This window comes from Balaenoptera musculus, chromosome 3 (assembly GCF_009873245.2).
Source record: "Balaenoptera musculus isolate JJ_BM4_2016_0621 chromosome 3, mBalMus1.pri.v3, whole genome shotgun sequence".
NCBI lineage: Eukaryota > Metazoa > Chordata > Mammalia > Artiodactyla > Balaenopteridae > Balaenoptera > Balaenoptera musculus.
In genome coordinates, this window is record NC_045787.1 from 112,507,576 (window position 1) to 112,525,822 (window position 18,247).

Below are 18,247 nucleotides of genomic sequence, written 5' to 3' on the forward strand. Positions count from 1 at the left end.
AGAGGCTTCCTACACATGAACATGGACTATATCTCTATTTAGTTTTTCTTTGAATTCTTTCTTTAGAGTTTCATAGTTTCCTCATATAGATTTTATATCTATTTTGTTTGGTTTTTACCTAAATATTTCATTTTTTGAGTGCTGATATAAATGGTAATGAATTTTTAATTTCAAATTCTACTTGTTCATTACTGGTATAGGAAAGTGATTGACTTTAGTATATTAACCTTACATCTTGCAGCCTTGCTATAAGTGCTTATCAGTTCTGGGAGTTTTTTTGTCAGTCATTTCAGATTTTCTGCATAGACAATCTTGTCATTTGTGAACAGACAGTTTTATGTCTTCCTTCTCGATCTGTATACCTTTTATTTCCTTTTCTTGTCTTAGTGCTTTAGCTAGGATTTCCAGTGTGTTGTTGTAAAGGAGTGGTGAGCACATCCTTGCCTTGTTACTGATCTTTGCAGAAAAGCTTCTAGTTTTTCACCATTGAGTATGATGTTAGCTGTAAGTTTTTTGTAAATGTTCTTTATATCAAGTTGAAGAAGTTCCCCTCTATTCCTAGTCTGCTAAGAGCCTTACTTAGTTTTTTAGTTCAGATTTTTGTTTAAAGTAATTTTACAGACACTGGTATAGTTAAGTCTTTCAGTTTGCTGAAACAGAGGTTTGTCATCTCAAATTTAAACCTGGATTAGATTCTGCTAGAAAAATAACTTAAAATGTGATGTTGCCTATCCGTGTATACGTATAATTTTGAAAATTGTTATGATCAAGGTATTTCTGATGTTTGTTTTTTTGAAAACAAACAGACTGAAAGTCAGGAAGGACAGTGAGACAAGTGAAATATCTGAAAATTTTCTTTTTCATATAGTGCTTGGGTTGGGTTAAAGGAAACACAGAGTCTGGAGTTTCTGATAATCATTAAACATTTTTTCTGTCTGGTTTGTTCACAGATGTTCAGCCTGTTGCCTATGAAGAGCCCAAACATTGGTGTTCAATTGTCTACTATGAATTAAACAATCGTGTTGGGGAAGCTTTTCATGCATCTTCTACTAGTGTGTTAGTAGATGGATTCACAGACCCTTCAAATAACAAAAGTAGATTCTGCTTGGGATTGTTGTCAAATGTTAATCGTAATTCAACAATTGAAAACACTAGGCGACATATTGGAAAAGGTAATTTTGTCATTTTCCTACATTCAGTTGAATTCAGTCATTTGTTGTGCTTGCTATGTAGTCTGCATTGTGTAAGGTTCTGGGGCATACAAAGAAGCTTAAGGCATGGTCCTGCCCTCAAGTTGCAGATGTTGAAGAATGTATTAAGTAAAGACAGACTTCTTTTCTTTATCCTACCTATTTTTTCTTCATAGTACTTAGGGTCTGAAATCGTACTATTCTGTGTTTATTTTTTAAATTTTCAGTCTTTTTGACTGAAATAAAAGCTATACAGAAATTTGCATTGTTCACAACAAATCTTCAGCAACTAGAACGATGCCTGGCTCATAGTACGTACACAAGAAATATTTGTAGAATATATGAATGCTAGTGAAGGATTAAAATTTTAAAATTATGATATTTGTGGAATATTTTGGGTTGATGACTTGAAAGAATTTCCGTTATGTTGGAGGAGCAGGGTTACTGGTAGGAAATCCAGTTTGAATGACGTAAGTCTTCAGTGGCTTCACTGCCACATCTCCCACCTTTTAAATTCAGGTAACAGGGTTTTATTTATAATTCATCCTACAAGATAGTTGCCATAGCAAACAAGGAACTTTTCATATTGCAGTGAAATGTCTCACGCATCAAGTGGTCAGAAAGGAAACCTATCCCAGGTAGAGCTGTTTGCCTCTCTTTTAAGAAGTTTTGTTTTTACCACTTGCTACTTTTTGCTTCTTTGACTTGAGAAAGTCTTGGTCCAAATTAGGAACAAAAGGTAAAAAACTTTAATTGTAATATGATTTCTTATAGAAGAGATTCAGAAAAATAAATAACTTTAATTGTAATACGATTTCTTATAGAAGAGATTCAGAAAAATACTATGTCCAAAAATAAGTTGGAAAGAAAGTTTCCATCCTTTTTTGACTGAACTGTCAACTTGCCATGATTTTTTAGGTAAAATGCCTCACTTCTATGCATTGATTTTTTCATTCTGCAGTAGAATAATTTAACAGAAATCTACTTGGTGAATTCTTAAATTCTAGAATCGTTTTCCCCTTTTTTCCTAGTATGCGGTTCTAGGATCCTTTCTTCCACGGCTCATTTTTATTGGCCCAGAAGCAAAACATAGTTTTTAATGTCATAGCCTGAAACCAGTCTATGACTCACATGTGTGTACTACGATGGTCTTTTTAGTACCATTTGCAGTAGAGAAAAGTTGGGAACAACTTCAGCTCTAGTATATAATTTGAATTTTTAAATATTGAACATTCATATGTTATTTATATATTTTTTAAATACCCAAAACTTTTTTTTTAAAGGAAAGTAAAATAAATCTGCCATTTAAAGGCTTTTCCTATGACCTGAAATTACGTATGTGACTTAGCTTTTTTTTTTTTTAAATGCTGCAGACCTTTCCATTAGCAAAAAGAGTGCAAAACTTTTTGCCAAACAACTATTCATGATGGTTGATAGCACTAAGAATTCCTTTGAAAGGACTCATCATAAGGTGGTTTTTGGGGGATTTTTTTTTGCCATCGTTTTCTTTCATAGAGATGATAAATGATTGTTGGAAAAGAAAAAAAAACCCTGAGAACTGATAACCTAATATGCTGCCAACTTGAGGCTTAAGTCTTAGTTATTTGAGGATCATTTTAGATTTAGGCACATTAACCTCTTGATTATCTTTGGTGGCATAAGGCCATCTAGTGGTAGCTTCTGTCTGAAGACTTGCTATAGTTTAGTAGTTATTCTTGGTTGTACCTCATACAACTCCCTCGGTTTCATTATACTGCTTTGTTGAGTTTACTCTTGTAATGCCTGTCTTTTTAAGGTGTTCATCTGTACTATGTTGGTGGAGAGGTGTATGCAGAGTGCCTCAGTGACAGCAGCATATTTGTACAGAGTAGGAACTGCAACTTTCATCATGGCTTTCATCCTACCACTGTCTGTAAGATTCCCAGCAGCTGCAGCCTCAAAATTTTTAACAATCAGGAGTTTGCCCAGCTTCTGGCTCAGTCTGTCAACCATGGATTTGAGGCAGTATATGAGCTCACCAAAATGTGTACCATTCGAATGAGTTTTGTCAAGGTGAGTGGGTTGTGACCTGTAGCTTAATTTGAGTCACTGTAAATATGTATATTATATGTCTGTAGGTTATGATTTTAAAAAGTCTTTGTTAAATGAAAGGTACTATTTTTTACCTGATTTAATAGGTTTTTAAATAAAATTCTTGAATTTATAACTTAAACCACATGATTGGTCTAAGATTTTATTTTATAATCCAGACATTATAAAGTGCTCAATATTGATATTGAATAGGGGCTGAGTTTATAAAAGGATTTCAGTTAAAGGCTAAATTGCTAGAAAGCATTTAATATTAAAATTGCTTTTTAAGTTCCGTAGCTTCAGCAGTTTCAATCATTATTAGATCCCATTAGGTTGACTTAAAGAATTCTTTACCATACTAAAATTATTTTCCTTGTTTTAAGCTCTGTTATTAAGGATTTGCAAAGTTCAAAGAACTTTTCAAATTTATCATTTGCTCTTGACCTAATTTTATTGGTATTCCAAATGATGTTGCATAAGCAAAATTTAGAAAGAGTTTTAGTGTTATACTTCAGCAACCTGTTCTGTACCTGCTTGTTCCTTAAGGATTTAGCCAAAGAAGAGCAATTGTCAAATGCTCTGTGTAGGTTTTTTTTCTTTTTGGCCCACAGCCCCACAGCCCAGTATTTTCTTGCTATAGGCTTTGTTATAGGCCTGTTTATGCAGCAGTTTATCAATAGCCCTGAAGGCATTTCCCTTGCCTTCTATAGAAACATGGCTTTTGCATATTCAATATAGTCTCCCAATCCACCCTCATCACAGCTGCTTACTTTTCCTGGGCCAGGACTACTGTAAGCAGTAAAGCAGAGAGCTAGATAAATTCAGGCAAATAGAAGTGAAAAAATTCTGTTTTACTCTTCGGAGTTTTAGGCTAAAGTGGTCCAGCTCAATTCATCCCAGTAATTTCCCATCTTAAAGGATAATGATATGTGACTGCCACTTTAATTACATTTGTATGCATTGATCAGATTTACAACGCCTTATCTGATGTTTGAAAAAAACCCTGAAAATCAAAAACTTTTTGTTTACAAAATCTGATGTGAACTTACATGAGGCTATATTTGAGTTTTATTTATCCCATTAAGAGAGAATAGCTCACTGCAGAAATATTAATATTTTAATTATGAGGTATTGCACCATTATTAACTTCCTAAAAGTAAAAAAAAAAAAAGAATTCTGAAACAGATCTTGCCCCAAGGGTTTCTATTAAGGGATTATATGTTATTATAATGATGCAGCTATTGTGTTGCTTTTAATTTCATGGTGAATGCTAAGATTGGTTTTGTGATAGTTTTTCCTTTAGTTATGTCTGTATATCTCTACTGTTAAAGTTTATTTTTGTTAGTGTGTTGAAATTGGTTTTGACTGGTTGACAGTTTAAAAAGTGGCTTGCCATATTATCTGTTCATTTTCATAGGGCTGGGGAGCAGAATATCACCGGCAAGATGTTACCAGCACCCCATGTTGGATTGAGATTCATCTTCATGGGCCTCTTCAGTGGCTGGATAAAGTCCTCACTCAGATGGGCTCCCCTCTAAACCCCATTTCTTCTGTTTCATAGTGCAGAAGTATTCTTTTCCAGTTATATTATTAGTGGACTTGTTTTAATTTTAGGGAAAATTTCAGTACAGATACTGTGAGCTTACATGGAAAACAGATATTACAGCTTATTTTTTTTCTACATAATTGTGACCAATACATTTGTTTTTGTGATGAATCAACATCTGTTTGTATTCATGTTCATGTGATTAACTCTCAAAAGTGTTGTGAAAGATGCAGAGTGAGTATTGTGCCCCAGTTCAGAAGTTTGGCATTGATCTTAAACTGGAACATACTTTTGCCTTATTGTCCCCTCAGTTTTTTTATTTGTTAAATTTTTTTGGAAAAGTAATACATCACATGATGAAAATTATAACAGTATAAGAAGGTGTTCAATGAGAGTCTTCCGTTCTATTCTTGATTCTCCAGAAGCTGTACTTTTACCAGTTTCTTAGTCCCACCAACTTTAAAAAAGTATAATTCATTGTTTTATAAAAGCATATGGTAGGGGCTTAAAAGAAACTATAAAAAAAGAAGTCTTTTATTTGAAGGAACACTATGCACTGCTCTAACAGGTAGTGTTCAGTAAAAGCCAAGTGATAGTTTTCTAAGTGACATAAAATTTACATTTAATACAGCTAAATGTTGGTCAGTGCATTGTGACTTCACTCAATATTATCTTTTGTAAAATATTTCCTTTTTTAAAAAAAACTTATTGCAAACAACAGATCTCCAGTATACGTCATTTACTCAACTCTGTCATAAGTACTACTTTATAGCTAGTGACAGTGCATGCACGGCCTTGTTCAGCTGTGTTTGCTGCTTTTGGCCAATGTTGCAAGAACTCTAATTTTGACATGCATTAATCTTTTATTTTGCACTTTGATGGGTGACAGTTTTTAGAGTAACCTTTTGTGAAACACACTCAAGCGACTTGGACTTAGATGTTCATCCTTGCTTCCTTGGTACCCCTTTTGTATTAAACACTGCAGTTTATAGATTACAGTTATAGGAAGTTATACTTTTTCTAGCTTTTTTTGTATTTTCAACCTAGATTATAAGACTGTATAAGACTGTTATTCTGTAGCTCCAATTGAAGGTGCCTTTTTAATTCCCTGCAGGATGATATTAACGTTGAAAAATCATGTACTTCATCCCATTGCTCTTACTTGCGTCTGTTTCCTCATGCGAGGACCTGTGTCCTGTATCCATAGGAGCCTCGTCAGTCTGGCCCCAAGGATGAGGCCACCTGTCTGATGCTTAAATGAATTGAGCTAGCTGATTTGAAAACATTCACATATCAAAGAATACAGACTATTCTCTCAGTTACCATGGGTGCTCTTTTTCCATTTTTTTTAGCACCTATGTGGATACTAGTCTCCACAGTCCTCAGAGAGGAAAGACATGAAAACTCTAAAATACTCATTAAATCAGTCATGCTTAAGGGCTTTGAGTAAAGGACTCTTAACCTCTTTTTCTAGGGAGCAGTCAAATGGACACTTAGTTATGGCATGAAGAACAAATACATTTTTTTGGGAAAAAAACCACCTAACTTACCTATTAGAAGAAGCTTATTTTCCAGTGCCTTTTTAAAATATGTGGAGCCATGTCAGTCTTCTGTTTAAAATGTTAGTTTCATTTGACTTTCTATTTTGCCCTTTCTGCTCTTACGAGGGAAAAAAATGCATTTTTTGAGGAAAGGAGAATGCAGTTCCTTTTGTTTTCCATAACATTATTTATTGCTTTTATAAAGTGCAGCCAATGGATGGTTTTAGTTCTCTCAGATGAAGTGCCATATGTGTTTCAGCTCACAGTCCTTTGCTAAGTAAAAGGAAACTTTCTGACAGTCACCTGAGCCTTAAACGTAAGTTTTACATGACATGCATTCTCAATCTTCCAGAATTGTGTCAGCCACACAAAAGAGGATTATTTGCTTAGTGATAGAACTTAGCTATTTACATCATTCTTTTACTTAGCAGGCTCATGGCACAATCTTTGGAACAAATTTGTAGAAAAACTACCTAGGTTGACTGGCAGATACATGTAATCAACTTCAGTGGGCTTGAACTGGTGGAAACTATTGAATTGTTTTATTGATGCTTACAACTGAGTTAATTAAAAATTGTTTTTATTCATGTAACAGCCTTTAGAGTTAGCAAGATTTTATGTGATTGGCTTTTTCTGTGTTTTCTCTAAGGAGCTGTGTCTCATGAATGACAGTACTGAAGCTATTAACTGGTAAGAGTTTCATGTAGAAGTATAATAAGCCTGTTGTATTTCCAAAAAGTTGTTAACTCTACACCCCCCTGGGTTTTATATGAAAACTTCATTCAATCCAGCTGGTCCTGTAATTCCTGAGGATGCTCAGTACAGGAATGGATGGGAAATAAAAATTAGCCAGTGACATTAAAAAAACAAAGTAAAATTCTACCAATGCAAAAAGCACCTCTGAAGGAAACCATTTCATAAAATTACAGTTTTAAGCTTTTATTTAATCTCCAGAATGGTTTATAGTCAAATTTATGAAAACGTCATCACAACCAGAATAATTACATTTTATAGCATGTACAACATTTAAATAAATATATGCCAGCTGAAAAGACAGAGTCTGGGAATAATAAAATTACAACCAGTTTGGTAAATGCAAAAAGAGGAATAGAATCAAAATTAATCTCAGTAATGTATTAAAGCAACAAAAAGATACTGACTGGAAAAAAATAATTTAAGAGGTGCATTTGACTAATATCTCTACATAAGTACCTGGCTTACGTTATGGAATATAAACTAGTAGGCATGTTACTGATCTACTGAAGTGAACTTTTTTCTTTAGAGAAATTTAAGGAGACATCAATCTAAATGTCAAATATATATATCAGACTATAAATCACCTTTTACATTTTCTTGTTATATAAGTAAACTATCAATATGATAATAGAATTGTCTGGGTTTCTGAGGTGAAATCCACAGTAAGATTGCTGTCAATAGGTAGTTCAATAAGTTATACTTAATAGTATGGAAAGAGGGTGTAGCTATTTTATACTTTTCATAACATTTGAGAGTAAGACATTCTTTTAGGATGTAAAATGATCAGTAAGTATTCAGATCTGAAATCTATTGTTAAGATAAGGACTGGGGCTCACATTATATAACCTTCAGTATTATCGTAGAGTACCTGTGGGAAACAGTTCCCCTGTAATGGTGTTCTTTTAAAGGAGAAGGTTTATACAAAAATGAAATCATGCCAGTAGCAGAGAAACTCTAATTTCAAGTTTGATAGTACCTGTTTAAGTGTTGTATTTCTATTACAGAGAGCATCTAATATACCATTTTAGTTCCATTTCTTTATACTTTTTCTAGTTGCTTGCTTAATATTACTTTGGATCATTATCACTCTCCCACTTAAAATATATTAATATCTTTTATACTTTCTGAAGAAGGAAAAATCTTTTGATAATTATTAAATTCAGCTTCCAATGATGATTTAAATTTTGGACCTATTAACTTTTAAGAGGCTCAGAGCTCTTCCTTATTAGTTAAATCCTCACTTAATCTCTCTGGTAGGAATTATGACTGTGTGTCCTCATTATACCCATCAGCTAGATAAGCAAGAAACTTTTAAGGTAGTAGATAGCCTGGTGGTTTTAGAAGTGTTTGGTGATTTTTATTGGCGGGAGTTTTCCTAAGTATTGGTTTATGGGCATCTCCTCAGATATTCAGTAGCGCAGCTTTTTGGGTGGTAATCTCAGGTTTGATGCCTGTTTCCCCTGGAGAGTAGCATTTTCCTCATTAAAAGAGGTGGGACTGGGGAGGTTTACTTCTCACAGAAGATGCATGTATGGAGAGAGAACTTGAGGCATTTCTTCTGCGTAAACAATTCTATTCAATACCTGCTAAACAGAAACTTAGCTAGTTCTTTGTAATTCACTGGATTGAAGTTTAGCATGTCCTAATTACAAGAGGTAAGAGTATTTGTCAAGCCTTTGTTATATTGGATTTTTCATAATAGAAACTTCTCTTCTAAAATGCAGTTATTATAATTGAAGTGTTACCCTAAAATTGGATGATTTACAAAAACCAATGAGAAGGACTTTACATATCAATTTTTTTAAAACAATAAGAGCTTATGCTGTAATATTTGCTGGTAGCAATTGCTGTAGAACAAGTGTTGAGTTGTTTTGTTGAAAAGATCTAGTCTCAGAGCAGGATTCTTCTGTTATTTGTGACAGAGTGAAAAAGCTTTGTGTGGTTCTCGTCCAAATAATTCAGGTCTTAAAATTCCTAAAATCGTCATAAACCATTGTCTTTTAAGGATTTATTTGAAGATAACTGTTTTTTAAAAGTTTGAAATTTTGTGTAGAGGTAGATTTTTTTTTACCCCATTGATAGGTAGTGCCTTCTTAATACTAGCTGGTGTTAGCTATAACAAAACTCCAGTGAGGCCAAACAATCCCAAGTAAAGAAGAAATCTTTTAGAATCAGATTTGCCCTTCTAATACCATTGGAGATGATGTTGCTTTGATTTATTCATTAAGTATTTTAACTGTAGGGACTCTTGGAGATAATAGTTGGGCAAGTGCTTTTCTTTTCAACGTGGTTGGTTAAAGTTGCATTTTGAAAATCACTTGTTAAAATTGGGTAGGACTGTAATCATGAAAACTGGGTATTTGTATGTAATCCTGCCCATGTTCTCTTAAAAAGATATTTCATATGCAGATGATAAAGACCAAATCACTGGCTGCACTCTAGGTCTGCTTCTTACTTGTACTTGTTCTCCTTCTGTTTATGTTGTAGAAAATGAAAGTCTAGCAACATGCTTCAATTCTGTTATCTTTTTGATACTTATAAAAATGTATTAGGTTTTACTATATTGTGCTTTTCAAAGCCATAACTCTTAAGAACTTTGTTTTTGGATATTGTTTGCTAATACTTTATTTTAATAAATCTCAAAATCTGCTTAATGTGTGTTTTTGTTTGTTTTGGGGGCTATTCTTTTTTGATTTAACATGTTTCATTGAGTGAAGTTATAAAAAAGGATGAGATTATCAGTTGCTGTGATCGGCTGTGTTATCTGTTTGTGCACTAGCGAGAGAAAATGAATATACTAGGCCTTTCCACCCAGCATGAGGTTTGCTCAGAATGATCAGTATGTTTCTATTCTGTTTATAAGAGAGTTGATGTGTTTTTCTTTGTTAGTTTAGTTTTGTTTTGAAAAAGGATTTGAATCTAGAGTCTGGGGTTTTTTAGTTTAACCACTAATTTCCCTTCTCTAGCTCTATCTAAAATTAGAGGTCTTGACCAGATGATTGAGAGAATAGTTGTTAGCAGAGCTGGCTTTGGAGTCTGCTTGCCTGCATTTGGGTCCTGGACCTCAGAGCTTCCTTAACTCTGTGCCCTTAGGCTTAACCACTCTGTGCCTCAGTTTCCAGATCTGTAAAGTAAAAGTCTACTTGTAGGATTTGGGGGAAGATTAAATAAAGTAATACAAATAAAGTACTTAGTGCCCACCACATCAGAGCTCTTTTATTATGATTATTATCATAACCATCATCTCTTACCTTTCTGCTGCTTCTTTGAATCAGAGGAATTATTTCTGATGCTACTTGACCTTAGTAGATTAATCCTTGATTACCCACTTTGCGAATTAGCCTTGTTTTTCTTAATTTTCTCCTTTTAAAAAAAGTTCAAAATCACAGATTAGTTTTGTCATCCCCACCAAGTGCCTGCCTACTTTTACCACCTTCTGTGTTGTATATACAAGAAATACAAACTTATTCTAATTAGAAGGGGATGGTGAAAATCCATGTGTCCCCACTAGAAAAACCCAAACTAAATATTTTAACCTGAAAGAATAAATATAAAAGCTCTTATTATTCTCTATAGAGAAAAGGCTTCATCAAAAGAATCCGTATCTGCAAATCAGTTTCTTCTTATGCTTTTTTTTTTTTTTATTTCAAGTGTAAGGCATTTAGTAAGGTATTTAGTAGCAACTTCACTGTTTTAGAAGCATACTTTAAAAACATTTGTTCTGGCAAAAGATTTCAGTGAACAGTGAGAGGTGGTGTTGGCTTCTCTCAGATTTAAGATAACTAGTTTTCAAATTGCCATAGCCAAAACAGTTCAGGTGACAGGGATCAATTGTGACATCTGTTTCAATTTTCTTTTAGACACAAGAACTCAATGGCTAATGCTATTCCATATTACAGCAGTTTTGATGCAATTCATATTTTATAAATATTTATAAGAAGGCTATCAGCGGGCTATAAGAAAGTATTTTCCCCCCATTTAACATTTTAAATATTACTGTGTTTTTTGTTGTTGAATTTGTAAGCCTATTTTAATAAACTGACTTTTGTTAAAAAAAAAAAAAAAGTCCTGTGTTCTTTTGGTCTAAATAACTTTTTATGGTTGTATTTTAAACGGGCTACAGGGAAAATATAAAGAAGAGTTTTTGGCACCTTGCTTAACCATCTCCATCTTAAAGTATGTTGCATGGGGGTGGAAGGAGGATTTAGTTTGGTGGTTAAGATTATTGTATTATCAATATTGTTTCAAGTGGATGTGTGTATAGTTGCTGTGAGGAGTGTTTCCTGAGGCAGTTTTTGATGTTTGGGATGGATTTTGAAAGCCTTCTTATCCTTTTTCTTAATCTCTTACCCCTTTCCTGTCACCTTTTATTTCATTTTAAATAATAGTTTTATCTGAGATAAATGCTGAGAATTTTAATAGTACAGGAAAGTATGAACTAAAAATCCCAAACCAATAGTGAACCACTAAACATCTGTGCATGTATCCTTCTAAACTATTCAGGTAATCATTCTACATCAGTCCTTTCCTTTTTTTGACAAGAATTTAGCTGATTATGGGTGAAGCTATAGCTCCTCTTTTGAAAGGGTTCTAAGAGAAATTGGTTTGGTTCCAAAGTGTTTCTTGAATTCTGTATCCCCAAGAGAGCATTGTCCTCTGAGCTGTCTCTTATTTTGTTGAATGGCAGACCTTTCCAAAACATATTACATCAAGCTTAGCTCTCCAGATATTTTAATGAGACTGCTGAAGTGACAGAAGAAGCCAATTGGGATTAATCTGGGAAGGCTTTCAGAAAGAAGGAAAATAAGACTTTGGAAAAGAAGGAGAAAGAAAAAAAAGTTTTTCATTCTCCATAGCATTTATCACCATCCAACATCCTACATGTTTTATTTCTTTGCCCTGTTTATAGACTGTGTCATCTCATGGGAATGTAAGCTGTGGCCAGATATGTGTTCCCACTGCTAGAACAGTTTTTGATATATTGTAAGCAGTCGAATATTTGTTGAATGAATGAGAGTACTGAAACCAGATATGATTTTTTTATACTAGAATTTAGCTTTAAATTATGTAATAAGACAATACTTAATTGAATGGATTGGAGCTCTGTACTTTATTAGATCTCTTTATTACCCACCTCATAGGAGAAGAAAGGGGGAATCTCAACTAAGAACATTCATATTTATTCTTTCTCTTTGAGCTTTTGGACCTTTGCCCCAAAGTTATCAGGCTCCTGGATTGTTGCTTAGAGAACCTACAAAATTAACAGGCAACTTAGAGCTTTAACCTGTTGACATTTAATATTTTCCCAGAGAATCGAAAGGGCACAGTTTCCTTGATGTATTTGACAAGAGAAAATAACAACAACAAAAAAGTGTGCTTTTTAGTTCATAGCTTACAGGGGCAGCAGTGTTAAGAACCCTGTAGTTTGATTTTAGTGCCCTGGTTTAGATTCCATAATATCACCCCCAACTGTTGTGCCTGAGGGTCAGGCCTTTAATTGCATTCAGGTGGGGCACCCTACGCAGTGCCTTTGAGAAACAGAACAGTGACCTGTGTTTGTACTTCAGAATAAAAGATTAATTTTGCTGAAGAGTGCGTGTGTGATTGTGGGGGGAGAAAAAGCAGAGGAGGGTTTGAAGGGCTATGCAGACATTAGTTAAGATTAATGGTAAACATCCCTTGGTTGTCTTTTCTTTACATAAAATTCTGTGAATTTTACAGAATTTGTTTAGGCCAAGTTAGTGATGGCAGTGAAGGTGAAGATGCTGAATGCAAGCACAAACTCGTTATGTATGAACAGGAAGCCTGCAAAGATGATCTTCATATGAAAAGAAAGGTGCTGTCCTTTTACTGTCTGTTTAATAAACTGCTAGAAGTTTACCATACCCATTTTCTCTCTCCTTAATCGTTGAACACCTCTGTCCAGCTGCATACCACATTTTCCAGCCTCCCTTTCAGCTGTGGCTGGTCATGCGACTAAGCTCTGACCATTGGCATAATAGCAGAAATGATACGTGTCATTTTGGCATACTGCTCCACAGAGGAACCCTCTTGCTTTTTTCCCCTTCCTTGTGGCTAGAATGCAGATAGGATGGCAGGGACTAGAGTAGCCACCTCAAAGTGGACACGGGAGCCAAGGGACGAGGGTGACAGAGTTGTGCTACTCTTGGAAGGTTATGTGGAAAAGAAACTTGGAGGTGGGGAGTGCTCTTTGTTGTAACAGTCAGGCTGTAACCTGGTGAGCCCTTACTTGCTTCTTCACTTACTCTCACCAGACCTTTATTGCGTGCTTACTGCAAGTCAGGCTTCAGGCTCGGCAGCAGAGCTGTCGCAGGGAGTCATTCCTGTCCTCATGGAAAGCGAAACTATAAACACAGTTTAGTGGTTTCAGTCTCTATCTAGTTAGGGTTATTTGATCAGTTTTGGAGGGTGGAGGAGGGGCAGAAATGGAGAATCAAGGAGACTTTAAAAAATAGGCTCGGGGCTTCCCTGGTGGTGCAGTGGTTGAGAATCTGCCTGCCAATGCGGGGGACACGGGTTCGGGCCCTGGTCTGGGAGGATCCCACGTGCCGCGGAGCGACTAGGCCTGTGAGCCACAATTACTGAGCCTGCGCATCTGGAGCCTGTGCTCCGCAACAAGAGAGGCCGCGATGGTGAGAGGCCCGCGCACCGCGATGAAGAGGGGCCCCCACTTGCCGCAACTAGAGAAAGCCCTCGCACAGAAACGAAGACCCAACACAGTCAAAAATAAAAATTAATTAATTAATTAATTAATTTAAAAAAAATAGGCTCTGTTCCTGTTTTTCCGAATATCTGGATTTTTTTCTGGTCCTGCGTGAGCAGTATCAGGTTGTTCATTCGTTTAACTAATATTTGAGGGCCTATTAGATGTCAGGCTGAGGATAAACTGAATAAAACAAAAATACTTTCTCTCAAGCAGCTTCATTCCGGCTGATGGAGACACAAAATAAGACAAATAAAATATATAGGGTAGTGGTAAGTTCTAAGAAGAAAAAGTATGAAAGGAAGATTTGAAATGTCAGGGGTGGGAGGAGGAAGATGGCTGAAGGTTTAGATCCAGAAACCAGAGACGGTCTCATTGAGAAGGAAATCTGTGATCAAAGTCCAAGAAGAGGTGAGGGAGTCAGTATGTGAAGTAGTGATTTAGTTGATTCTTAGTCAAGGCAATTCAGAAAGCATATGAATGACATGGTAAAGATCTCAGCTTCCCTGCAGGAAAAGGAGTAATTCAAGCAGAAATAGCTAAAGGTACAAACTTTTAAATTGCATGTTCTTTAGTCTCTGCAGGATACGATAATAACTGAAGTGTTACATAGATGGAGACAAGAAATGTCAGTTGCTAACAACTTTGTGGATTACCACCTCCAGGAAACAGGCCAGTTGGAGGCCCGATCAATAAGGAGCGTTCAACTCAGTATTTCATCTGATGCAAGTTTAGTTTAAAGCAGCAAATCAAAGGTGAAGTGTTCAGATGAAGAACCCACAGGCAAGAGTTTACCTTAACCTCTAGCTGTCTTTCCATTATATTCCAGTCAGTAAATACTTATTCAGTGTCTGTTTTGTGCTTAACACTATGCTGGGCCTTAGGAAAGCAGCAGTGAGCAGAGCGGGCACATGCTGTCCCTGACCTCATACAGCTTACACGGTAGTAGAGGGGAGACATTAGGCCACGAACTGCAACGCAGTTACTTGATAGCTGCGGTAAGGGACCTGATCGGGGGCTGTGAATGAACATAACTGATCTCCTCTGAGAACTCAGGCAGATCCATTTTGAGGAAGAGATATTGAGACCTGAGGGATGAGGAGGCATTAGCTGGATGAAGGAGGGGGGACAAGCAGCTTAGGCAGAGAGGCTTTAGGGATCAACAGGCCACTGTGTCTCGAGCCTGGAGTGCAAGAGGAATGTGAGGGGATGAGGCTGGAGAGGTTGGTGGGGGCCAGAGGATGCTGCATCTTGTAAGCCAAGGTTAGAGTTTTGTTTTAAATCCTGAGAACAAGGAGAAGCCACTGGAGTGTAAGCTGGGGCTGGAGGCAGGTACTGGGATCGGACACCTGCTTTGGAGAGAGGCAGAAGTGAATGCTGGGCTTTGAATTCAGGTCATGTTGGTAGAGATGGAGGGGAGTAGATGGAGCAGAGTGGTGTCTAGGATGGACTGCACATGGGAAGATGAAGGAGAGTTCGGGGTCAGGATGACCACCATGTGCTTTTTACTTTGGGCAACCAGATGATGGCTCAGTTTACTGAGATGGAGAAGACTGGAGGAAGGTCTAATTTATATGGAAAGGTGATGAATTTTAGTCACTGAGGGAAAGCAGTTGCTATTTTTGCTGCTGCAAACACTTCTGAAATGGTCATCCTGATGGCGAATAATGATAGCTCACATTCGAGCACTTACCACATGTCAAACATGAGCTGAACACTTTACCTCCAGTGTCCCCCACAATGTTGAAAATCCCATGAGCTAGGTACTGTTATTGTCTCCATTTTACAGATGAGGAAGCAGGTTTTCGGAAATCCAGAAGCATGAGCATGGCATGGAGTGATGGCCAAGGTCAGGTTACCGGGCTCCAGGACTCTGGCTCTTGGTCTCTACATTATGCTGCTTCTCCTGGTTCCTGGCATCTTTAACCACTTTCCTAATTTCTACCCTACCCACCCTCTTACCCCCCATCAGAAATGTGTTCTCAACCCTCTCACCTGCCCCAGTGACTGGTTATGGAAGAGCAGCCCAAACACCTATGTCATGGGTCCTATTCCTCAATTTAGCCTGTAGGCCCAGCCCTTCCAAGGTAATTCCAAGACATCATGGGCTTGGTGGAAGAAGAAAGGGCAGGAGGATGTGTGTGCATAGATCGACCTTCCTGATACCCATCTAAATGTCCAGTTAGCACGTTATAGTCCACTTACCCTGCATATCAGCAGGAGACAGACATGAGCTCAGCCACACCCTTTCCAGGGGAGAATCTGGGTCTAGGTCCCACATGACAAAGGACCCATTACTGCTCAACTAGTCTAACACTAGCCTAGAGATGAGAATGAAATTATTTAGGGTCACAGTCCTGGCAAAAAGCAGAACTCTAGTCCAGTTCCTCATACTGACCCTGCTCGGTTTCTAGATTTCCAGCTCTACACGGCACAATTACTTAGGAATTTCTTCCAGAAGTATCGGTTCATTTGAAGTGGCCAAGCCTTTGGCTTAGGTGGCTAAGACCACTGAAACCTTGTAGAGACATCAGAAAGATGGTTTCCACGTTGTCTGCATCTTAGCATTTTTTAGCTTTAACCTCTTGATGCCTTGGGACAGTATTGTATTAAGGGATCCCAAGAGCCTCCTGGATCACTCTGGCTTCAACTGGTTCTGGTCCAGGAACTTCAGGTGACCTCTAAGCCAGAAGTCCACTGATAATCCCTTCCCTCGCATTTTTTTGTGGTCACAATAGAGCTGTGGTGAGAGCACATCCTGTTTGTGGGTCAGCTTCTCCCTTCGGCAGTGCTGCCTCAAGCCTAAGGCTCAGTGACAATAACAGCTAATATTTGAGTGCTAGCATGTTACACTGATTATGTCATTTGACGTTCAACCCTGTACAGCTAGGTGATATAATACTCATTTCACAGATAAGGAGACAGGCTAGGATAGATTAAGTAATTTGCACAGGGTCACACAACCAGTGAGCAGTGGAGCTGGGATTTAAAGCCAGACAGACTCCAGAGCTTGTGCTTCTGACCACTCTGCATACTGCCTTGAGATCTATCCATGGGGGGATGTGGAGGAGGCATACGCTGCCTCTACATTAGTCTCTTACCCCTCACAGCCCCCAGACTAAAGCTGAAGGGTCCTGCATATCAGCAGTGTGTGATTTCATTATGCCAGCCGGGGCTCTCATACCTCCTTAAAATTTATTCCATTTAGTCTTCTCTGCAACCAAGGGTCACATGCATTAGCTGAGTTATCATTACTATAAGCTAGAAAGGTTTGGCTACATTTCCAAAAACCAAACTGTTCTGTGAGGTTATCATAGAATTAGCTCCATTAGGGCTTGCTTGGTATTAGCTCTCCAAGACATGGGTAATCAAGCCCAAGATGAACCCTCAGCTGCTCATGTCTGCTGCTTCATGGGATAGGAGCAGGAGGGGATCTTGCGCACTGGCTGAGGAGAAGTGGTGGTGAGGAGCCCTAGCCTGAGACTGGAGCCGTAGCAAGTCTTTTCCCAGCCTCAGCTGGGGTCCTTAGATGGGTTTCAGTGTCAGCCCTCACAAAAAGTTTGTAGAATTGTGTGCCTGTATGCATTTTGCCAGACAGGCATCCTTAGTATTCTTCAGATTCTCAAAATCTGAGTGACCCCTAAATGGTTTAAAACTACTCGATTAGATAATCTACCAAATCTCCTTTTAGTCAAACATTCTCTAAGCTCCAGTGTCCTAATGAGCCAGGTGACTCCTGAAACTTTTAAACCACCATAAAGAATTCTCCCTAGAATTAGATTAACTTTGAAAATGGTCAAGGTTATCACAATTCTTTCTATTCCCTCTCAGGTTCTTTGAAATCTGCTCCTCCAAGCTGGGCTTATTCATCCATTGCTTTCCTGCTGTCTTTTCCAGAGCTGGCCTCCTGTCTACCTTGGACAGAAGTGCTGAGCAGCTGCCCCCATCGCCTGACCCTCAGGCCCTTCCTTCACCAGGTGGTTCTGGTCCAGAAAAGGCTCCTGGAAGGGCTCAGGCCCAGAGAGGCTCTGAGAGCGACGGAGTGGATGCCAGGTGGGAGGAACCACCCCACAGGGAAGGACTCCATGTAGCCCTATTAGAGGGAATTTTTTTTTTTTCAGCAGATGAGGCAGCAATTCCTCTTTGAGACCCACCCGGAAGACACTTGCCAGAGCAAGTAAGTGACTGACCCTGGGGAAAGGTGGAGCTGGAGAGGAGCGAGCATCATTAAAACTGACCTGGGCCACAGCGAGGTGGGAGGCGTGCTGCGCTTGGGTCTCAGCCTGCTCAGGATCGCCCTGCCCTTTATCCCCCTTTCCCAAGTGGCGCAACCAATGACCAGAGCGTCGTCAGCACTGGGTCTAATTCGGTGAGGTTTTATTGTAGAAATGCGGCCCCTGGAGATGGAGGACACTATTTC

The 18,247-nt window shown here is 37.9% G+C and overlaps 1 protein-coding gene across 4 annotated transcripts in view; it reads left to right on the top strand.

Moving 5' to 3' along the window:
• SMAD5 (SMAD family member 5) overlaps positions 1-12,939 on the top strand; it is a 52,961-nt gene extending 40,022 nt beyond the window's left edge. For 3 of the 4 annotated variants that reach the window (XM_036846791.1, XM_036846793.1, XM_036846792.1), the window contains 3 exons: positions 951-1,172; positions 2,986-3,242; positions 4,678-9,752. In XM_036846791.1, coding sequence (XP_036702686.1) covers positions 951-1,172; positions 2,986-3,242; positions 4,678-4,821 — 623 coding nt within the window. In that variant the 3' untranslated portion in view covers positions 4,822-9,752. Of the gene's footprint in view, positions 1-950; positions 1,173-2,985; positions 3,243-4,677; positions 9,753-12,824 lie in introns of those variants that run through there. The other variant, XR_005019282.1, reaches the window with a different exon arrangement.
• The last annotated feature ends 5,308 nt before the right edge of the window (positions 12,940-18,247 follow it).